General features: G+C 46.0%; 1 protein-coding gene across 2 annotated transcripts in view; it reads left to right on the top strand.

Moving 5' to 3' along the window:
- The window catches only part of CFH (complement factor H), a 633,102-nt gene that overhangs the window by 580,444 nt on the left and 29,986 nt on the right, over window positions 1-22,672 (top strand). For both annotated transcript variants that reach the window (XM_029617534.1, XM_029617535.1), the window contains one exon: window positions 17,307-17,489. In XM_029617534.1, coding sequence (XP_029473394.1) covers window positions 17,307-17,489 — 183 coding nt within the window. The remainder of the gene's footprint in view (window positions 1-17,306; window positions 17,490-22,672) is intronic.

Consider the following 22,672-nt stretch of genomic DNA (forward strand, 5'->3'; position numbering starts at 1 on the left):
TCCAGATCCAGGATTAGTATTCTTGCTGCCATCTGCTGATACAATGAAAAATTGCTTCTTCTCACTGTTATCCATGCTGCAGATGCTATTCTGAACTCCAACTGAGAAGTATGTATTGCACTTTAGAAAATTATTTTTGCTGCTTTATTTTTTTATTTGTCCACTAGATGGTGTATTGGTCCTGTAAAACAATGGGCCCTAGGTTAAACACTGAGAGGACAATAGTCAGTGCTACTTAGTCAGATACTTACTTAGCCAGATACTTACCTGGCTAAGAGGCAACAACTAAATATCCACTCTGTTCAGAGGCTAACACTTAACCAAATAACTACTTCTCCATCTATGTAGTTAGTCGGATAAGTGGTGGGCAGGTGAGGATGAATAGGGGAAGGGCTACTTATCCATCTAACTTACGGGCCGATACACAGCTCGATACTGTAACGTTCGGTTGAAGATTTCCTGTCCGTAACTGTAATTGTGGGAGCGCACAATTCGGACGCGTAAGGCGATCCAGCGATACAGTCTCCAGTTTCACGCGTCCTTAGCGCTTCTTAAAACAGACGCATAACCCTTTCCGCACGCAGCATGTATATGATATGTAAATGAACGAATTAGCTGTATAATGAAGGAATTAGCTATTCCCCTACGATACTGTGACGCGCGCTCAGATTATCTCCTTTGTAACCCGCTATTTTGCCGTGGCCTTAACGTGTTAGTTTACCGTCACCCTCTACGTGGTGTTAGTGTGGTGTTCGAAAATTAAAACAGGAATAAAGTGTAAAAAATGGTGTAAAAAAAGTGTAAAAACATTGCTTACCTGCCCTGGCCCCGTCCGGTCTCCGGTGCAGCCCCAGTCCTCCCGAAGCAAAAAAAAAAACAAAAACCGAAAAAGTAGCAAGGCTCGGGCCTGCTACGATAGTCCCTTCTCCTCTCCTCCCGATTTCGGTGCTCAAGGCTCCGTCCGGTCTCCGGTGTAGCCCCAGTCCTGTCCCCTCCTCCCGAAGCAAAAAAAAAACAAACCGAAAAAGTAGCAAGGCTCAGGCCTGCTACGGTAGTCCCTTCTCCCTTCTCCTCTCCTCCCGATTTTGGCGCTCAAGGCGGCCGGGTGGGCGTGCATTCATCCAGGCAGAGGGAGCCGGCGGCGAAAACGGCCTCCGGCTCCCTCTGCCTGGATGAATGCACGGCCCCCGCCGGCAGTGAATGAATGCCCGTGCATTCATTTCAGCGCTCAAGGCAGTCACATGCCGTGACGTCGTGACGTCACGGCATGTGACTGCCTTGAGCGCTGAAATGAATGCACGGGCACGGGCGTTCATTCACTGCCGGCGGGGGCCGTGCATTCATCCAGGCAGAGGGAACCGGTGGCCACTTTCGCCGCCGGCTCCCTCTACCTGGATGAATGCACGCCCACCCGGCCGCCTTGAGCGCTGAAATCGGGAGGAGAGGAGAAGGGAGAAGGGACTACCGTAGCAGGCCCGAGCCTTGCTAATTTTTCGTTTTTTTGTTTTTTTTGCTTTGGGAGGAGGGGACCGGACTGGGGCTGCACCGGAGACCAGACGGGCTGGACCGGAGACCGGACAGGGCCAGGGCAGGTAAGCGGGGGCTGGGGGAAAGTTTGCTGAGCATCGGGGAACATAACTGTCCACTTCCTGGTACCTGTCATTTCAAATGACATTTGAAATAACAGATACCAGCGCGACCTTGAAGCGTTAGGCCCGCGAACCCAGGATACTGTATAGGCGCTCTATACAGTAAAATGGGTTGCGCGGGCCTAACGCTTGCCTAAGGCTTCGCAGCCGCGGCATGCATTTGCATGCAATTAGAAGAGAGTATCGAGCGCTAAGTGAAGAGAACTGTGCGTGCGGGGAGGAAGGGTGCGCCTGGCAATGCCGCACTCTTTCTACCGCGGTCTTAGAGTATTGAGCCGACAGTAAGGTGCGTTAGTGCCGGGCGCACCCGCGTTTGCCGCACGCACAGTCCGGATCACATACCGCTCGATACAGTATTTAAATGGCATGCAAATGCAAGCCGCGTCCAAGAAGCGTCCATGAAGCGTAATCCATTTTTGTTAGCGGCGTCGGCCGCGGCAGGCCGCAACCGGGATCGGGTGTCATGGCCGCCTGCCGCTGTCGGCCGCGACTGAGGCAAGGCCGACGACGCAGCTAAACGAACTCACCCGGATCGCCGGGTATGGTTGAGGGTGCCTGCGGAGGCAGGCAGCGCTTCTTCTTTTCCCTCTCTTGGCCGCTGCCATCGCCTTATTGGCAGCGTGCTCCGATGATCCGGCTCCTCCTCCTCTGCCCCTTAGGGCCGTGCGTGCGGCTGAAGAGAATTCTTAAAGGAGCCATGACAGGAAGTGTCATGGCTCCCCATGAAGCTCCTCCCCCGGTTTCCTGTACTTAAGGCAAGGGCTGAGCATTCAGTCCTTGCCTTGGTATTGAGGTTCCTGCCTGAGTGTGTTCCTGGCTCCTGGTTCTTGGTTCTTCGTCCCGCTCTTCTCCCCTGCTCCGTGGATTCATTCTTGGCTGCTGACTTCTGGACTGGTGGACGTGTCTTCTCCTGGCTTGATCCTGGTACGGCTTTGGACCCTTCTCTGGCTTGACCCTGGTACGGCTCTGGACCCTTCTCTGGCTTGACCCCGGTACGGCTTTGGACCCTTCTCCTGCTTTGACCCTGGACTGGACTCGGATCCCGCTGGTATATTGATTCCCGGACTGGCTTTGGACTCTTCCTCAATTCCATCCTCAGACTGTCTCGACCCGCTGGAGGCGCCAGCCGTCTGGAACCCACAACCTGCAGGAGGCGCCTGCATCCAGACCTTTTACAGTCTTCAGAGGAGTCGCCTAAGTCCCAGCAGCCGGACCCCTACGGGCTCCTCCTGGGGGGGTCGCGTGCTTCCAGGGTGAAGTCTTCTAGCAAGTCTCTACAGTCCAAGAGGCCTCGCCCTTTGACGGTAGCCAATTACCTCAAGACAAGGGTCCACTTTCATAACAGTTTTACTGTATAGGCACTATATAGCGCCTATACAGTATCCTGGGTGCGCTGGAACCTGTAATTTCAAATGTCATTTCAAATGACGTTTGAAATGACAGGTACCTGGAAGTGGATGGTTCTCCTACAGACCCCGCTGCCTTGAGCGCCCGGCGCCAGCAAGCCCTAGCAGCCGGCGATCGGAGGCAGGGAGCGCAACAAAGCACCCTCCTTTGGACAGGCAAGAGAGATGAAATTTCACAGTCCCAAACCAAACCAATCGTCAGGCAAGCCCCAGCAGAGAGAGACGAAATTTCACAGTCCCTAACCAAACCAACCCAATCCAAGTGTCAGGCAAGCCCCAGCAGAGAGAGGCGGAATTTCACAGTCCCAAACCAAACCAATCCAAGCCCCAGCAGAGAGAGACGAAATTTCACAGTCCCAAACCAAACCAACCCAATCCAAGCCCCAGCAGAGAGAGACGAAATTTCACAGTCCCAAACCAAACCAAACCAACCCAATCCAAGCCCCAGCAGAGAGAGATGAGATTTCACAGTCCCGGGCAAACTTTCCCCCAGCCCCTGTTCACCTGCCCTGGCCATGGCCATGCAAGCCCCCAGCAGCAGCAGTAGAAGGGCGTCGAGAGAGAGCGGCTTCAGCAACCCGGGGCGGATCGGGCGCTCCCCATGCGAGGCGGCTTCTAGCAGCCCCGCCGGCGAAGGTGAATACGTGCACGCCTGTATGTCCAATATGGGCTCTCAAGGCAGCGTAGGTGCATGCGCACACGCCGTGACCTGAGCGCCCGGCTGGACGTTGGAGGTCACGGCGTGCGCGTATTCACCTTCGCCGGCGGGGCTGCTGGAAGCCACCTCACATGGGGAGCACCCAATCCGCTGAAGCCGCTCTCTCTCTCGCCGCCCTTCTACTGCTGCTGCTGGGGGCTTGCGTGGCTGCTGCCGGTAGGTGAGCGGGGGCTGGGGGAAAGTTTGCCTGGGACTGTGAAATTTCGTCTCTCTCTGCTGGGGCTTGCCTGACGCTTGGATTGGGTTGGTTTGGTTTGGGACTGTGAATTTTCATGTGAAATTTCGTGTGAAATTTCGTAATTTACTGCCTACCCTGACCCAGGTGTTAGTGTGACACTAACGCCAGGGTCAGGGTAGGCGGTAAATTAGCAGGTAAACGACGCGGCAATATAGCAGGTTAAAAAGGAGATAGTCGGGGTGCACGTTACTGTATGGGAGGGAATAGCTAATCGGATTGTTTACATACATATACATGCTGCGGGCGGAAAGGGATACGTGTCGAGTAAAAGAAGCGGTAAGGATCAGTAAAATCAGATAGTGAATCATGGGTTAGACTTACGCGGCCAAATTGTGAGTACACAGCGGGTTAGAAACGGGGTAACTGCGGCCGCGCTTTACTGTATTGGCCTGTTAGCTAGATAAGTAGCAGTATTTGAATTTAATCATCTAATAGGTTCATTCATCAAGCCATGTTAGGGCCTCATCACACAATAAACGGTGTCTAATGCACGATAGATGTGCGATATTTATTGCGTTGCACATATTTAAATAAGATAATGAGTATGCAAAACAAGGAACATTTTGCAAATGAGGTACTTCAACCATATTTTGTGGAAAAGTATTGCATAACAACACTGAGTTTAATGTGGGATATAACAACACATTTTTGATTTGCATTAGGGTGGAAAAAAACATTTTTAGTACACAAGAATGGACATTAGTGTGGGTCATGGATAATATTGTATGCAATAAAAAGAGGCCTTCTCTCAGCACACTCTTAGAGCCCTGGTGGGCCAATAAAAACATCATTTGTTAACTGCCCTGTCTTCCTAAAGTTACAATGTTAGGGGGAAGTGTACTAGTAGTGGGATACTGGCTGCTTCAGGCTGCTCAACAACAACAAGAGCAATGACTACAACAGGCAGGGGAGCCTGTTGCGTTGGAGGTGAACCCTTAGCCCGAGGTGGGGTTGATGCTACCCACAGGTCAAGTCCTATGGGTCCCCACCGTAGGGAGGCGGAGCTGGCTGGAAGACGGAGGCTGACGGGAGCTTCACCAATACCAGCCACGTTCCCCGCAGGTTGAGCCCTTGGGTGTTGGGACCGGCTGGTCTTAGGCAGGCCTCCGTGACGACTCCCAGTTGAAGAAGTGGTAGGTAACCTGGGACCAGCAGAGGTATCAGTAAGACTGAAGCAGGTCCGGACGAGGCAGGGATCCAGAGACCTGAGCAGCAAGGAGGGCCAGGAACAAGAATGGGTGACACCCGGGTAGTAGTAAGCTGGAGCCTGAGAGGGCCAAGTCCAGGAAGATACCAAAAGGCATAATGAAGAACAGGCTGGCATCAGGGCAGGCAGGTGAGAAATGGAGTTCAACAGTGCGAGGGTCAAAGCCAGGGGTCAGTCCAAAGCATAGTCCAAAACGTAGTAAAGTTCAAAGCCAGAGATCAGTCCTGAGCATGGTACAGATGTAGCAAGGGTCAAAGCCAGAGGTCAGTCCTGAGTGTGGTCCAAACGTAGCAAGGGTCAAAGCCGGAGGTCAGTCCTAGGTGTGGTCCATGCGTAGCAAGGGTCAAGCCAGAGATTTGTCCAAGCAAGGCTAGGAAGGGACAAGGAACAAGTCAGGAACAGGAGCCAGGAATGAAGTCAGGAACAAGCAACGAGCACACGACATGCATGGAGACCTGTTGCCAAGGTGAGAAAATAGTGGTGGGCTCTGCCTTAAGTAGCAGGGCCCGATGACATCATCATCCAGGGCCGCCGGTTGGTTTCCTGCTGCGGCCCCTTTAAAAAGACGGAAAGGGGCGCATGTCTAGAGGGCAGTAGGACGCTGCACGGCAGCGTCTCCCTGTGGGACATGTGGGGAGACCCGCCGGGAGCTAGGAAAGTCCATGGTGGAGCCAGGAATGGCCAAGGAGGCAATAGAGGCTCGGGAGTGTAGGCGGCTGCCCACAGCTGTGAAGGAGGACTGGCCAGGACCGGGAGCTGGGCGCCGGAGGTGAGTAAGCCCGGTTGAGGACCTGCCGCGGATGGGACACACAATACAAACTCCTCCTAGGAAAGTACCCGCACCAGAGCCAGAGCTGCAAACCCTGCTGTTGGAATGCCCTGGACCATGCCAGGGCTTGTCACGCAGGAGGGCATGCAGGCAGTACAAGGAGTGCATCCTTCAACCCCACACAACATTGCTGGGGTTGCCAGAGGACCATGTGGTTATAAAGTATCACCTCAACTCTCAGGGTATTATGAAATTATATAAAAAAACAGAAGGGAGCTGGATACAGTCACAGAAAGGTCCTGCACTGTAGAAGGCCTCACCAAACTATTGTGGTTCATTCCAAATAACAGTTGGGGTCATTGGGGGAATGTCCCAAACATCTTTTTCCCCCATCTGGGCAAGGTCATAACAGCTGTATATAGCTGCATTAATCATGACATAGGATTACCTCATGAAAGTCAGGACTTGCTGGACTTGAAGAGAGGTTTTTATGCCATTGCAAACTTTCCAAATGTTCTGGGAATATTGACTGCACTCATAGCTATCATCCCACCTGGTGGCAGAGAGGAGATCTACCGGAACAGAAAGATCTTCCATTCCATCAATAAATAAGTGGTATGTGATACTTGACAGCACATCCTTGATGTGATCGCCAGGTAGCTGGGAGCTATGCACAATAGCAATCTGGCTTGTTTGAGCAATTTGAAGGCAGTCTTTGCAGTGCAGCTTGGCTTAGGTAATAGCGATGCTTTTTTCTATCATCCCTCTCCAGCTATGTGTTTACAGCAAATGGCAGTGACATGGGGGCTTTCAGTGATGTGACTATATCAGCTTGCTCAGTTAGGTCAACAAGACTTCGTGCCAGGGCCCACATTTCTTTTTCCATGCTGAGAAGACCTGCTAATGTTATGTATCTATATAAAGCACATTCCACTAAGGTCAGTGTATGACCGAGCACTACAGACTTTCAGCTTGATAGCTTAAAACAAGTGGCAGTTCAAATCCTCTCTCTCTTGGAGCTGTTGAAATGTCACTTTCTTTCTAAACAGTGCAGGGACTCCCAGGTCAAGTGTGCCCTGTTAATGCTCTGTCAGCCAATGGCTAATGGTGCACACACTAATGGGAGTTAGTGCGCAGTAACCCGAAATTTCGGGTCCCATGAAAAACAAAAGCCCGAGCAGCGAGAAAAACGAAATTTCCTGCGGTGGGCCGAAAACGAAGCCTGAACCAAACAGTTCAGGTGATGCACATCTCTATTGGCTATGCCTTTGACCATGTCCTACCCCTCATATGTTGGCAAGATAGTTGCATATGTATGATCGAAGTCCAGCAGGACCTATGACATGGAGTTTCTCCACTGCTTAAAGGCACAGCCTGAAGCTACAAGTTGACAGCTACAATCATCAGTCATACACTCTATATGTTACTTCCAGATTCTCTAGGTGACATCCATGTGCATCTGAATGCATCCACATGTACATCAGATGCATAGGCTCACATGGGCCAGCAAACACACAGGTGTCAGCAGTGCCTTATCAGTTTCTGAGGCAGTGTTGTCAAAGGAATACTCACATAAGTTTTCATTTAGAACGTTTTGAGAAACATATATCCAATATTGTGGCTATCCCAAACTTCTGACAGGTAATTGAAAGCTAGAATATCTCATAGGGGTTGCACATGACCATGCACAGCTGGGCCCTGCTATACCTATATAAGCAAACAGTCAACTCTCACATACAGTGAAGGCCATAGCCCTTGGTCTGTCATGTTGGTTATGTTAGCTGCACAGGGAGGCTATTGAAGGATGCTGATCTGACTATCTGAAGGTTGGATCATTCCTTCACATGGTGTAGAAAATCACTTCTGAAAGGTATAGGTCCTAGTTTATTCAATGATGATACTAACAGCACACACATGTCAGAACTAAAGGTTCACCTCTTTGAACCCAAAGCAAAGGTGTGTTAGAAGCTATTTACCTATCCTGACATGTCAAGGTGCAGCAAGGCCCTTTGCCTTTCCAGCTCAGGACTAGTCATATTGTCCTGCTTTGTGTAGGTACATAGAAAATTTGTAGTTTGTTTGCTCTGATTGGTAGTAGCAATTACAGTCCTTATCCTATATGTGCCCACCCTTAAAGCAATTAGGCTGTGGACTCCAAGGGATACATGCTCTCAGAATAGTCATTTTCAAGTCAGAGGCACCACCTTTCAGGTGTTTTCAGGTTTGAGGCCCTTGCTTGTCTGCATGGCTGCCATGACTTGTGGACAAAATAACAAAGTTGCTGTCCTATAAGATGTGTCTCCTGTGATGGTTGTCCATTATACACTTTGTGGATATGGAGACCAAGGCAGACTCAATCATCAACTCTGTGTATAGCATTAAGGCAAGAGAAGTTGTTGTCAGCTGATGATCTCATGAGCCAACAACAAGCCTCTTTCTGAAGCCTGCCACTGTGCAAATTGTGTCGTCAAACTGTTCCCAGATGTATCATGTATCATGGTAGGCATGATGTCTTCTGCACTTTTGATGTTGTTTTGTAGAAAGAAATGCCATTTTGGGCACCTGAGGCCTGGAAGATGCCTATGTCTATAATGAAGAAGATTCAATGAGCATATATGCTTCCAACAGATGTCTGCCAGGCTGCCTGGTGTAGACAATGTTGTGTGAGTAGTAATCACTATGACAAGCTCATTAGCAGGTAGGGACAAACTTGGCACAGACATCATTGATGGTTAATGACAAACAGGCCAGGAATAGCAAATTAGGGACTTGGTAGGGCTTGTAGTTTTTTCCCAACCACACCAATGCATATACCATTGCATGCATTGTGTGTGCATCCAATTTGTCCACACTGTCTTTAGCCACAAGCAATCCTGTGCTTCCACTCTTTAGGATGGATGCTACAGGTATGGAGATGTGTAGCAGGGAGAAAATGGTCTCACGCATTGTAACCTTACATTCCACCTTGGTCTGACACTGTTTATTCATTCAGTTGTTGTTGTGCCCATCGGTCACAGATGGCTGTGACCTCTCATTCTCACCTCTTTTCTTCCTGCACCAGCATTTCTCAGACAAGTAGCAGCAGCCACCAGCCAACGCCAATCTCCCCGATGTCCCCAGACAGCGTGGGTGATGCCGACCTCCATCTTGTATCAGGGATTACTTAGGCAAGCGCACAAGGGCCTGTTAAGTACACGTCATGGCGGGAACCTCGGGGGCGTCCCCTCCCGATGACGTCAGGGCACCACCGTACTTAAGCCTACAACTCTTGTGCTAAGACGAGTTAGCATGGAGTTTCCTCGTTGCTGAATTCTGCTTGATACATGGACTTCCTGTTCCTGCCCTTCCTGCGTCGTTGGTGCTCAGAGTACCCGCTCCTTGGGGCTCTTCTTGCTACTGGCTATCCGCTCCTCAGAGGGCCTCTCTCTTCTCTGCCAACCCATTTCCTCGGAACTACCCCGAGACTTCCATTCATGAGTACTTCTCTCTCTGCAATTCTCTATTTGCTGACTACTCCAACGGTGTACCCCATGCCATGGGCCACTACCGCTTCTCCACAGAAAGTCTCTCCAGACATCTTGAGCTTAAGGCTATTGCTGCGTTCTCTGATTCCTCGGACTGCCCACACCTCAGCTTTCCACCTGCACAGACTCCTCGGCATACCCCACACTGCAGGCCACTACTGGATCTGTACCCTGAGGTATCCTACCATCTGGGGAACTTCCTGGCTTACCCCACTCTGCAGACTTCTACCAGCTCTACACCTTCAGCAGTATTACTTGGGAACATCCCTATTGCTTAAGACAGTGTCTTTACCTCTTCCCATGCTGCAGGCTTAACTTTACTTCCTCCATAATAAAGCTTCTCTCTCCAGGTGTGTTCTGTGCACTACAACCAAGCCTACCAACGGAGGCTTGGTTGTAGTGCACAGACATCTCTCATCTTGGCCCAGGGTTCACTTCCATACCAATTCATAACAGTTGTGATGGGGTTAAGAACATTAATGTGGATAAGTGCAAGGTGATGCATATAGGGAAAAATAACCCATGCTATAATTACACGATGTTGGGTTCCATATTAGGTGCTACAACCCAAGAAAGAGATCTAGGTGTCATAGTGGATAACACATTGAAATCGTCGGTTCAGTGTGCTGCGGCAGTCAAAAAAGCAAACAGAATGTTGGGAATTATTAGAAAAGGAATGATGAATAAAACGGAAAATGTCATAATGCCTCTGTATCGCTCCATGGTGAGACCGCACCTTGAATACTGTGTACAATTCTGGTCGCCGCATCTCAAAAAAGATATAATTGCGATAGAGAAGGTACAGAGAAGGGCTACCAAAATGATAAGGGGAATGGAACAACTCCCCTATGAGGAAAGACTAAAGAGGTTAGGACTTTTCAGCTTGGAGAAGAGACGACTGAGGGGGGATATGATAGAGGTGTTTAAAATCATGAGAGGTCTAGAACGGGTAGATGTGAATCGGTTATTTACTCTTTCGGATAGTAGAAGGACTAGGGGACACTCCATGAAGTTAGCATGGGGCACATTTAAAACTAATCGGAGAAAGTTCTTTTTTACTCAACGCACAATTAAACTCTGGAATTTGTTGCCAGAGAATGTGGTTCGTGCAGTTAGTATAGCTGTGTTTAAAAAAGGATTGGATAAGTTCTTGGAGGAGAAGTCCATTACCTGCTATTAAGTTCACTTAGAGAATAGCCACTGCCATTAGCAATGGTTACATGGAATAGACTTAGTTTTTGGGTACTTGCCAGGTTCTTATGGCCTGGATTGGCCACTGTTGGAAACAGGATGCTGGGCTTGATGGACCCTTGGTCTGACCCAGTATGGCATTTTCTTATGTTCTTATGTTCTTATTAACAGCATAAGATTTGTTATCTAGTGCCACTTTGCCGGATGAGTTGATATCTGCCTGTAGTTGGTACTATGTAACCATATCTTGACAACTTCCACAATGTAGTTTGGCCACTGTGCCACACAGGCAGAGACCTACATACCTATGAGGCAAAGTGGCAGCTGAGTGGGAAATGTATTGGTCTGAGAGGTTAGCAGCGGTCTTACAGCTGTGTTGCCATTGTAAACCACTTCTTGTTCCCAGTATCATTCATCCAAGGCCAAATAGCTTCTCTTGTGCAATGCCATACAGTGTGGAAGTAGCACACCTGAAAATACAGCTTTCAGTGTGTTGCAATGTAGCTGAACTGAACTCATCACTACTATTGTGTGTGGTGTCCTGCTGCTGTGGAACACATTGAAAGCATGTGAGTCTTGCCTGCATCAGAGACAGCTGTGTACATGCTATGTGGGTATACTTTAAGTCACCTTCTCTATACTACTACATTTTATATCCCGAGGTCCATCATCAAAAGCCATTTAGAAGGCCAACTGTAAAATTAGTACTCTAAATGCCTAATTTGCCATATGCAACCATTTATCTAAGTACATTCTAGCCACATAAGTCATTATCTGCCTGCAGTTTATTCCTTCCCCACCCCTGGCACCTGACACACTCCTAGTAGTTGGCCTATTTGTAATGATATTGGGAGGGTGATGGTGGTTGAGAGAGCATCAGCTGCCAAGGAGGAATGGGTGTTTCGGGGGGGGGGGGGGGGGCATTAGATGAAGTCTACTTATTTTTGGGATGGAGGGAAAGGGGAGGGCAAGTTCTGCTAGGTTCCATCTACTTTCATGTTCACAGGATAAGGGGTTGGGGAGAGATTTGGGCCAGCTGGTTGATGATACCTGGGGAAGGGAAGTGGCAGGAGCCCTGCTTGGACTCCTATTCAATGTTATGTTTTTCTAGGCAGAGACTTACCCACATATCTGTAGAAGATATCCTGCTAAGTAGATACTGAATCAGCCACACAAGGTCATATCACTTTAGGCTTATTCTGCCATATTTGCACACTGGCCATTTAAGCCTACAGTTACCTGGCCTTATGTAGCCACAGATATTTTGGGTGAATAGATTAGGTGATACTTTTTTCTTGCTGAATATAGGGGACCAGTTCTGCTGCCAACTCTAGCTGCTTCATTTGTCCACTACCCAGGCTCCTGATTTTGGACCTCAGTGAACTTGCAGCTTGCTTGAACACTGTGTATTCTCAGAAAGTAGCCTCTATGTAAAGCTCATACAGCCTGATGTGTGACAACTGAGGAGTCATGGACGTGTTGAGAATAGAGAGTTTTCACTGCCTAAGTGCAGAAAGCCTGTTGTGGCTGGGGATCAGGCAGACTTCCTACAACCCCAGCACTGTCTTGGGTTGTTGATCGGTAGAGAGCTATGAGTTAGGTCTGTGTGTTTATGTCTCTTATTGGCATATATTATTTAAACACTAGCTTCCATGACCTTATAAATAATATTTGCCAATAAGGGACATAAAAAACACAGAGATCAGACCTAGCTCATAGCTCTCTACCGATCAACAACCAAGACAATGCTGGGATTGTAGGTAGTCTGTGGAATTCAGCCTGGTCCCAAGCCACAGCAGGCCTCATAACGTTCTTCTCTTAAGCAGTGGAGACTTTCTATCCTCTGTGACTCCTCAGTTGTCACACTTCAGGCTGTATGAGCTTTAAATAGAGGCTACTCTCTGAGATGATACAATTTCTAGCAGGCTGCAAGTTTATTACATATAATTTAAACTGTCATATCTAAAAAAGTGACTGTAATTCCTGCCTTTTATGTGGAGTGAGAACAAATCTAAGGGCCCCAGTAATATCTCTTATGGGCTTATTTGTGTTACTCCACCTAAGACCAGACAAGAGTTACATGTATACTATCTACTCTCTGGGCCTGGTACCTGCAGCTGCAGTGTTATCCTCATTAGAAATGAACAAGACCAAAAACTTTATGTGCTTTTCAAGCATGCTTCTGACTAAAGAGTTATGTGATGACAGCATTAGCTGCTATACCCAGAGAGAAGGCCCATTGTTTGGTCAGAGGTGATAAAATTTCACAATGGAAGGGGCTAATGATTTGCTGTAGCGGCACTATGACTTTAGCATAGCTCTCAACCTATTGGTCAATAACAGAGTAAAGACGTTAGTACATCACTCACATCCTTTACTCCAGCCTATGTGGATCTTCACAACAATGGCTGTGGAACTCTTTTATTTTCTTACAACTATCTACTGTCTCTTCACTGTCTCCCTGTCCTGTCTCTCCTGTTTTTCATTCCCTCTCTCTCATTAAGACAACTAATTTATACAAGTGTTAGTCTATCAAACTGCTGAAAAGTAATTATATAAATAGGCTTCCACACAGCTCAGGCATTCCTGAACTTTGATGGAGCTGAGAGAGGATGGGGATAAATAATTATCTGCCAAAAGTAAACAAAGACTTTGATAGCCTCAAACCTTTATATGTCTAGTCCAAGGCCTCAAGTTAGCCTTCTTAAAGGAACAGAAGATCAACAACTGTCAGTGATCAGTACATCCAGACCCTCTAACTCCTGCACCGTTAAGGAGCAGACTCATATGGGATATGATCCTGCTGCTAGGGGTGGGGGTCTGGACCAAAAGTGAGAGGATGCAGACCCCCAAAGCTCACCCATGGCTATGATTCTGGTAAGTTTGCTTTGAAAATAGATGTAACTTATGTGCTTATTTGCTGCCTAATTTAGACAGACTGTTATAAAATTACCCCCACAATGGCTTAGAAGAGAAGGGCTGCTGCAGGTCCTCACCAGACAAAAAGAGCTGAACCTCTGTAATCATGTGAAGGGGCTGTGAACAGCTACTTGTCCCTCACATCACATTCTTTCCATGGGATCAGCAGTCTAATATAGTGATAGAACTGTAGCAAACAAAACTGATACGTCCAAGTCCACTGCTAAAAGTATACGGAAAAATCTCTCTATATATACCACTAGGACTGTCTAGTCCGAAAGAAAAACTGTAAGAGAAAGGTCAGTAGTGAAGTGCCCCAGGGATCTGTACTAAATAAGAGAGAAATGAATAAGATGATCAACTTTGCAGATTACACAAAATTCTTCAAAATTGTTAAAATATGAGCAGATTATGAGACATTGCAGAAGGAACGTAAGAGACTCGGGAATTGTGCATCTAAATGGAAACAGAAATTTAATGTGATCAAGTGTAAAGTGATACACATATGGAAAAAAACCCTCCTAATTATATTTACACAATTCTGAATTTCACTTTAGGTGTCACCACTCAGCAGCAATAGGATCTTGAAGTCCTTGTGGAAAACACATTGAGGTTGATATTCAAAAGTTATCCATCTTAATGGTTACTTAGCTATATTCAAAGCCATATGTGGCTAAATTCTAGCTGCATAAAGACTTATGCAGCTGGAATTTAGTTGCATAAGTTAGGGTGTTCCGGGGCAGGTGGGAAGCATTTCTAGACACAGCAGAGTTAGCTGGAACACAGATAAGACAAAGATACACAGATGGGCTAGGCCGCCAGAAGACTTGGACCTCAGGCAAGACGGATCACTGGAAGAGCCAAAGGAAATAGGAGAGCCACAGGGAGGCGCAGACAGGAACACAAGAAAATGGCAAGGCAAACACAGATAGAGGCAAACAGGAGCCAATGGCAAGACAAGGTAAATACAAGACAGGCAATAGACAAGAAAATCCACTGGGAAGCCCAGACAGGAACTAGGATAATGAACAAATAAACAGGGACAAGACAAGTCCAGACACGAAGACCTAAACAGGAAACACTGAGAACAAGGCAAGGCAAGACAAGAACACTTCTAAGGCACACAAGGAAACAATGCAAGGCAAGAAGGCCACAAAGGCCACACAGAAACAAGAGCAAGTACAAAGTTGACCAATGCAAGGAGCCGAGGTGCCTCAGTGATAAGGCGCCGAGTAATCTGTGAAGGAAGTTCTTATAGATTGGCCTTCCTGCATCATGCAGCCTTCAAGGCAGTGGCTAGAGCAGGGCAAAGTGTGGCAAATGCCCTCACTCCACCCACAACTTAGCCAGCTAACTATGCAGCCAATTAACTAGTTATCCAGCTAAGTGGCATCCATTCAGTAGGGCCATATATATAATATATATAGCCACTTAATCCTAACTTAACTGGCTAAGTAGCATTGAATATCACCCTCCTATTTTCATTAGGTGCCTAAATATAGAAGAATAAAATGTATGCGGTGATGGGAGCAGAGTAGGTGTGGGGAAAAAAAGAGTCTGGCATTGATTTTCAGAATTAACTTATGAACCCATTGTGGGGGTAATTTTATAACAACACTTAACTTATGAACCTAAACCTAAATAACTGAATTACAGCTCTGAATTTTGGACCTACGTTTTAGGCTTCTAAACCTATGTGAATTTGCAGCTAAGAACTTAAGGGCTGATATTCCAAAAAAGCTGCGTGCCTAAATTAGGATCGTATGGGCCAGAGTCATTTAGGCTTTTCTTCCATTTTGTGTCTATGGGAAAAACTCTTAGGGGCGGATTTTCAGAGCCCTGCTCGCGTAAATCCGCCCAAAACCGGGCGGATTTACGCGAGCAGGGCCCTGCGCGCCAGTAAGCCTATTTTACATAGGCCTACCGGCGCGCGCAGAGCCCCGGGACTCGCGTAAGTCCCGGGGTTTTCGGAGGGGGCGTGTCGGGGGGCGTGTCGTGGGGCGGGCCCGAACCGCGCAGCGTTTTCGGGGCGTGTCGGGAGCGTTCCGGGGGCGGGTCCGGGGGCGTGGCTACGGCCCGGGGCGGCCCGGGGGCGTGGCCGCGCCCTCCGGACCCGCCCCCAGGTCGCGTCCCGGCGCGCAGGAGGCCCGCTGACGCGCGGGGATTTACGCCTCCCTCCGGGAGGCGTAAATCCCCCGACAAAGGTAAGGGGGGGGTTTAGACAGGGCCGGGCGGGTGGGTTAGGTAGGGGAAGGGAGGGGAAGGTGAGGGGAGGGCAAAGGAAAGTTCCCTCCGATGCCGCTCCGATTTCGGAGCGGCCTTGGAGGGAATGGGGGTAGGCTGCGCGGCTCGGCGCGCGCCGGCTATACAAAATCCATAGCCTTGCGCACGCCGATCCAGGTTTTTAGCAGATACGCGCGGCTCCGCGCGTATCTACTAAAATCCAGCGTACTTTTGTTTGCGCCTGGAGCGCAAACAAAAGTAGGCTATTTGCGCTCCTTTTAAAATCCGCCCCTTAGTAAATGAGGTCCTTTAAATTAGGTGCCTATTTTCAGCTGATCTTAGGTGCCTACATTTTCAGCTGAAACTTCATATACATTTTAGTGGTCTAGAAGTTAGGATCTGACATTTAGGCCTGCTATTTATTTGCCTAGACATAGACTCCAAAATGAGGTGCCTAGTTCTGAAAATCAATGCTCTGTTCCTAACTTTTGCCCTAATTCATCCTTGTAGCTACCACTTTTTAGGATTCTAAATTTAGGAGCCTATCAGCCTAATGAATCTATTTCCTAAATTTAGGAACGCAGTCCAGTAAAATTTTAAAGAGCCAATTTAGGAACCTAACTCCAAAAGTTAGAAACCTAAACTTCTTAAAACGTGGCCCTAAGAGGGTTATTTTCCAACTCACGTTATGTACTTTTCGCATGTGAAAAGCACCATAATGCATGGTGCGATGCTAATTTGGAAAAGGGGGAGGGGTTAGGGGCGGGATGTCCTTTGGAGTGAGGAAACTCACCCAAAGATGAGATTTGTACAGTGTTCTCTCAACCTAGCTTGATGGACTCTCTACCTGGGTAACATCAAGCTAGGTTGAAAGAACATTGTACAAATCTCATCTTTGGGTGAGTTTCCTCACTCTAAAGGACATCAAATCTTCACAAGAGTGTATTGTTCTGTTCATACGTCTCACTCTGCATGTAAAAGTGGCCCCTAACACCTACACTACTACCAAACCTCACCTCGAGTTACTAGGTGGTCCTCCTATAGAGGTATAAATACCTAACTACTAGAAAGGCCTTATAGCTACTCTCTCTCTCTCTCTCTCTCTCTCTCTCTCTCTCTCTCTCTCTCTCTCTCTCTCTCTCTCTCTCTCTCTCTCTCTCTCTCTCTCTCTCTCTCTCGCCTATTTATCACAATGTGTGATATTACCACAAAACATGCCCCTCTTCCTATTGCATGTAATAGTTTGATGAATCTAGCCCTGGTAAACTTTCAAAAGAGCCAGATTAGTATCCCAAAGTGAGGCACCTATATACTTTGAAAATCAGCCTGAATACATATGTATTTCAGTTTTTTTATGATACTGTCAAATAGGTGCTTTAGTATAATAAATTAAACTATGTATACATCATTTTTGTCAATAACTTTGCATATACTTAACATATTTTTCCCAAATTTAATGCAGCACTCAATAGGAGATGTGGTGTTCCTCCTGCTATTGAAAATGGAGATATCAAGGGCACATTAATGGGAAATTATGACCATGGTTCAAGTGTTGAATATCAGTGCTCAAATTATTATAGACTGACAGATCCTAAACCCATAGTATGCAATAATGGAGAATGGTCAAAGCCACCGGAATGCATAAGTAAGTACAACAAAACATCTTATTAATGTCAATGGGTTCAGCCATAATGCGTTAAATGAAAAATAATCATGCCTTAAATAAAATGCCTTAAATTAAAAATAATCATGCACATAGTTGGAGGGTTCAGATAACACCTGCTCTGAAAAGTAGATGTGTGTGTTTCTTCCAATATTAGACCACTCTTTACAGGGAGCTGATAGTAAAATCAAAGGTGTTGATGAAACAGATGATAACATGAATATTAGATGCTTATAGAGATTTTGACAATGCAAAGAACCTCCGATACCATTTTATAAAAGGAGATCAATGACAATGAGGATCCAATAAATCAACAGCAACATATGTGCTTCTTCAAGATAAGAATGGACAACATGTACTCAGAGTTCAATTTAAAGTCTGGATTGATTTTATTTTCCATTGGTAACTATTGACCAGCTTCTCAGGAACAAGTCAGAAAGAGAGGGAGAAACTATTATTTGTTCTAACCAAAGTTATAACTTTATTTATAGAACTTATACTTGAAAAGTTGTTTCTTTATCAATCATGAAAATAACATGAAAACAAGAATTCATTCAATAAATGTAAATGATAATTTTCTGATTTTTGTAATAAGGATAAACCAACAGAATTTCCCAGTCCTTTCCTTATAGTTCAGACTTGTTATTTCTAACCTTCTTCTGTGATAGGGGTTCATTCCCTGACATAATCCTCATTTGGTTCCACAGCTTTTAGGCTCCATCTGAAAAAGTGTCTATAACTCATTCAGATTTCCACTGGCCTCTGGCTTACAGCTGTATTATTGGAGCACAGGTTTGCTGCCTGCTCCAAGTTCTATGCAAGAGTGATAACATAATTTAACAAACTTTTAGTATAATGTTTGCTTTCTATTAACTTTCTTTGCAAAGTATTACAATATTTATAACCTCACATATTTTACATAAGATTACATCTATAAAAATATAATATTATCTGCATGTGCTATAATTACACGTTGGGTTCCATATTAGGTGCTACAACCCAAGAAAGAGATCTAGGTGTCATAGTGGATAACACATTGAAATTGTCGGTTCAGTGTGCTGTGGCAGTCAAAAAAGCAAATAGAATGTTGGGAATTATTAGAAAGGGAATGGTGAATAAAATGGAAAATGTCATAATGCCTCTGTATCGCTCCATGGTGAGACCGCACCTTGAATACTGTGTACAATTCTGGTCGCCACATCTCAAAAAAGATATAATTGTGATGGAGAAGGTACAGAGAAGGGCTACCAAAATGATAAGGGGAATGGAACAACTTCCCTACGAGGAAAGACTAAAGAGGTTAGGACTTTTCAGCTTGTAGAAGAGACGACTTGAGGGGGGATATGATAGAGGTGTTTAAAATCATGAGAGGTCTAGAACGGGTAGATGTGAATCGTTATTTACTCTTTCGGATAGTAGAAAGACATAGGGGGCACTCCATGAAGTTAGCATGGGGCACATTTAAAACTAATCGGAGAAAGTTCTTTTTTACTCAACGCACAATTAAACTCTGGAATTTGTTGCTGGAGGATGGTGGTTAGTGCAGTTAGTATAGCTTGTGTTTTAAAAAAGATTGGATAAGTTCTGGAGGAGAAATCCATTACCTGCTATTAAGTTCACTTAGAGAATAGCCACTGACATTAGCAATGGTAACATGGAATAGGACTTACTTTTGGGTACTTTGCCAGGTTCTTATGGCCTGGATTGGCCACTGTTGGAAACAGGATGCTGGGCTTGATGGACCCTTGGTCTGACCCAGTATGGCATTTTCTTTGTTCTTATGTTCTTAGATACCATTAGTTGTGCTTCTTGATAAAAATTAAATAATTTTAATTTAAGAACTAACCTAAAATGAAATTTTGCACAATTTGAGTCCTGAAACTCAACCAGATTTCCACTGGTCTGTGATAGCACAGGTTTACTGCCTCCTCAGGAGTCTGTGCAGGACTGAGAAAACCCCACCCTCCTGCTGGTTTATTCCTCCTGTAGTTTCTCCAATTACTGGGCATATGTATTGCCCTTAAGCATGGCTGCTGTAAAGCAACAGCATCCAACTGAGCCTGCTATATGCCCTACCCTCACAGGGATTCGTAATGAGAAACTCACTGTGTACATACAGTCCATGGAGGTTACATTCTCCTGCTCTAAATTACTGTTAAGAACATAAGAAATTGCTATACCAGGTCAGACCAAGGGTCCATCAAGCTCAGCATCCTGTTTCAACAGTGGCCAATCCAGGCTACATGAACCTGGCAAGTACCCAAAAACTAAGGTTACCCATGCTACTGATGCTAGTAATAGCAGTGGCTATTTTCTAAGTTCACTTGATTAATTGCAGGTAATGAACTTCTCATCCAAGAAGATCTTATCCAAAACTTTTTTTAAACCCAACTATACTAACTGCACTATCCACATCCCCTGGCAACAAATTCCACAGTTTAATTGTACATTGAGTGAAAAAGAATTTTCTCTAATTAGTTTTATATGTGTACATGCTAACTTCATGGAGTGCCCCCTAGTCCTTCTATTATCCGAAAGAGTAAATAACGAATTCACATTTACCCATTCTAGACCTCTCATTATTTTCAAGACATCTATCATATCCCCCCTCCAAGTTGAACAGCCCTAACCTCTTTAGTAGGTCCTCACAGGGGAGCTGTTCCATCCCCTTTATCATTTTGGTTGTACTTCTCTGTATCTTCTCTATCACAACTATATATTCTGTGAGATGTGGCAACCAGAATTGTACACAGTAGGTATTTGCATTTGCTTTCAACGAATATGTAATCCACTGCAGATAGATCCCTGTTTATTTGTTTCGTGAGTTCGTGAAACACATTGGAATTCATATCATATTAATTTCGTTCTTTTGGTTCGCAGTGCTTTCTTAGTAGCCATTTGAAATAGGAGAAGGCCATGTGGGAGTATAAATAGCAACATCCAGCCCTTTCCTGTGAGTCATAAGTGACCTCACAGCCCTGTCATAGAGTGTGTCAGACAGGGTTGGCAAGGAGGACCAGAATGCCAACGTATCATTTTTTTTCTAATTAGCTAATCGCTGCTCTCAGTGCTCTATAATGCTGTTCCTGCTGTATTTCTACCTTACAATTATGAAAATTCAGCTGGAAAACAGGACCTCTTTGAAAGGGTATGGCACAACCATCATAAATAGCCTCAGTATGCTTGTGGCTTACTGAGCATACTTACACAAGCATACTGAGGCTATTTATGACGGTTGTGCCATACACCCTTTCAAAAAGGTTCTTTTTCCAGCTGAATTTTTCATTATTGTGACTGTTTCTCCTTTTCAAGCTGTATTTTGGGTTATAATTATTTGACTACTATATTTCTACCTTAAGCACGTGGCATGCCATGCACTTTCTTCTCAGCTTTTGTCTGAGAAGGTCCTTCCTTTTGAGCTCTCTCCGAGTGTCTCAAATCTGTATTCAATTGCTATTGCTTGACACTTTGATAGAATTTTTCATTGAAAAATATATTTGTCCATTTTTGCTGCTGTGCCAGCCAAACTTTTTTTTACTGCACTTTTTTTTTATTGCACTCAGATTGTCTCTCTGTCTCTCCTACTGAGACAAGCTGCCAGCAGAGTGGCATTTTGCTGCTGATCTTACCCCCCTGGGGTAGGTTGCAGGCAGGGCTTGGGTGGTGTGAGTGGGAGATAGTTTAAGAGTTGCAGGTGGCTGTCTGGGAATTGGTATTTTTCAAACACAGTTTTATCTGCAGTTTCATACAGCAGATAGTGTGAGAGTTGCACTGGATGTCTGGGAGTTGGTATTTTCAAACAACAAGCAGCATCACTAGGAATTGTGCTTGCTCAGGCTTCCAGTCTTTTCTCTGGAGTTTCATATTTTTGTGGCAACACAAAGCCAGTCTCAGTTGTAGTGTACAGCAGAGCACTGCCACTGTATGTGTGGGTGTGTTTAGTTTTCCACACTCACATATATTGGCTACAGCAGTGTTCTTTTAATCCAAATCTCCAGTAGGCATCTGGAGTTTAAATGTTGTTTTTGTGCACATACAGCAGTCTCAGTTGTAGTGTACAGCAAGGCACTGCACTATGTGTGTGTGTGTATAGTTTTCCACACTCACATATATTGGAACAGTGGTGTTCTTTTAATCCAAAACCCCTGTAGGCATCTGGAGTTTAATTTTTTTTTTTTGTGGTGTACATACAGCAATCTCAGTTGTAGTGTACAGCCAGGGCTATTAGCAGAGGCAAGCAAATGGGACATCTAACTAATTTTGCATGATGCATCATATGCAGAAGCAACACACAACAGTACTGACATCTGCGGGATGGTGACAGTACCAATCAGGGGACCCCTTTTTCCATGCAGCTATAAGTGGTTGGAAAGGAGCAGTCATCCCATGCCCTCAGCCCCTTTCTAGCAGTCAGGTGGCAGGCCAGCAGCCCCCTGCAATGTGTCAGAAGCGACAACCCACCATGGAGGAAATGGGGTGGGTGTGTCAGTTACGCTATCCCAGGGAAGGAGGCAGACAGCCTCAAAAGGTAACCAGGATCATTAGGGAAATGATGCCTTTAATGGCCAGCCTTTGCAGGTAGTGGAGAATGTGAGTTTCAAGCATTTGCTGAAGGTCTTAGTTCCTAAATTATCAAAGTCCCCTCCAGAACCACATTTAGGCAAGAAAGGTCATCCCCAGCCTGTACAACTGTGCATCCAAGCACTGCTAGCTAAGACAGAGGGGAGTATGCATTTCACCTGCAATATTTGGACCGCCATGAATGCTGGTGGAACCTGGCTGAGGCAGGGGCAGGCAGCAGCTCTATTAGTGAACAAGTATCAGGGTGGAGGTGTGCTTTACTGCACACCTACCTGACGGACGTTGTCCATACCTCAGCCAATATTCTAGCATGCATCAGACAGATGCTGGTGGGCTGGCAGCTACACCAGTGAGACAGGAATCATCAGGCAGGGTTCTTTGTCACATGCAATCATGGTAAAGGCAATATCCGACAGGCACTTTCAGAACATCCAATGTTTGCACACACTCTGCACCTGGTAGTGAAGTCAGTTCTGGGGTTGAAGTCCAATCACCAAGAGAATGAATACTTTGCAATATACTTAATGAGGATGTTGGGGGAGATACCAGTTCCGGAGATGGTTTTCAGGGGTGATGAGTCAGAC

This window comes from Rhinatrema bivittatum, chromosome 10, assembly GCF_901001135.1.
Source record: "Rhinatrema bivittatum chromosome 10, aRhiBiv1.1, whole genome shotgun sequence".
NCBI lineage: Eukaryota > Metazoa > Chordata > Amphibia > Gymnophiona > Rhinatrematidae > Rhinatrema > Rhinatrema bivittatum.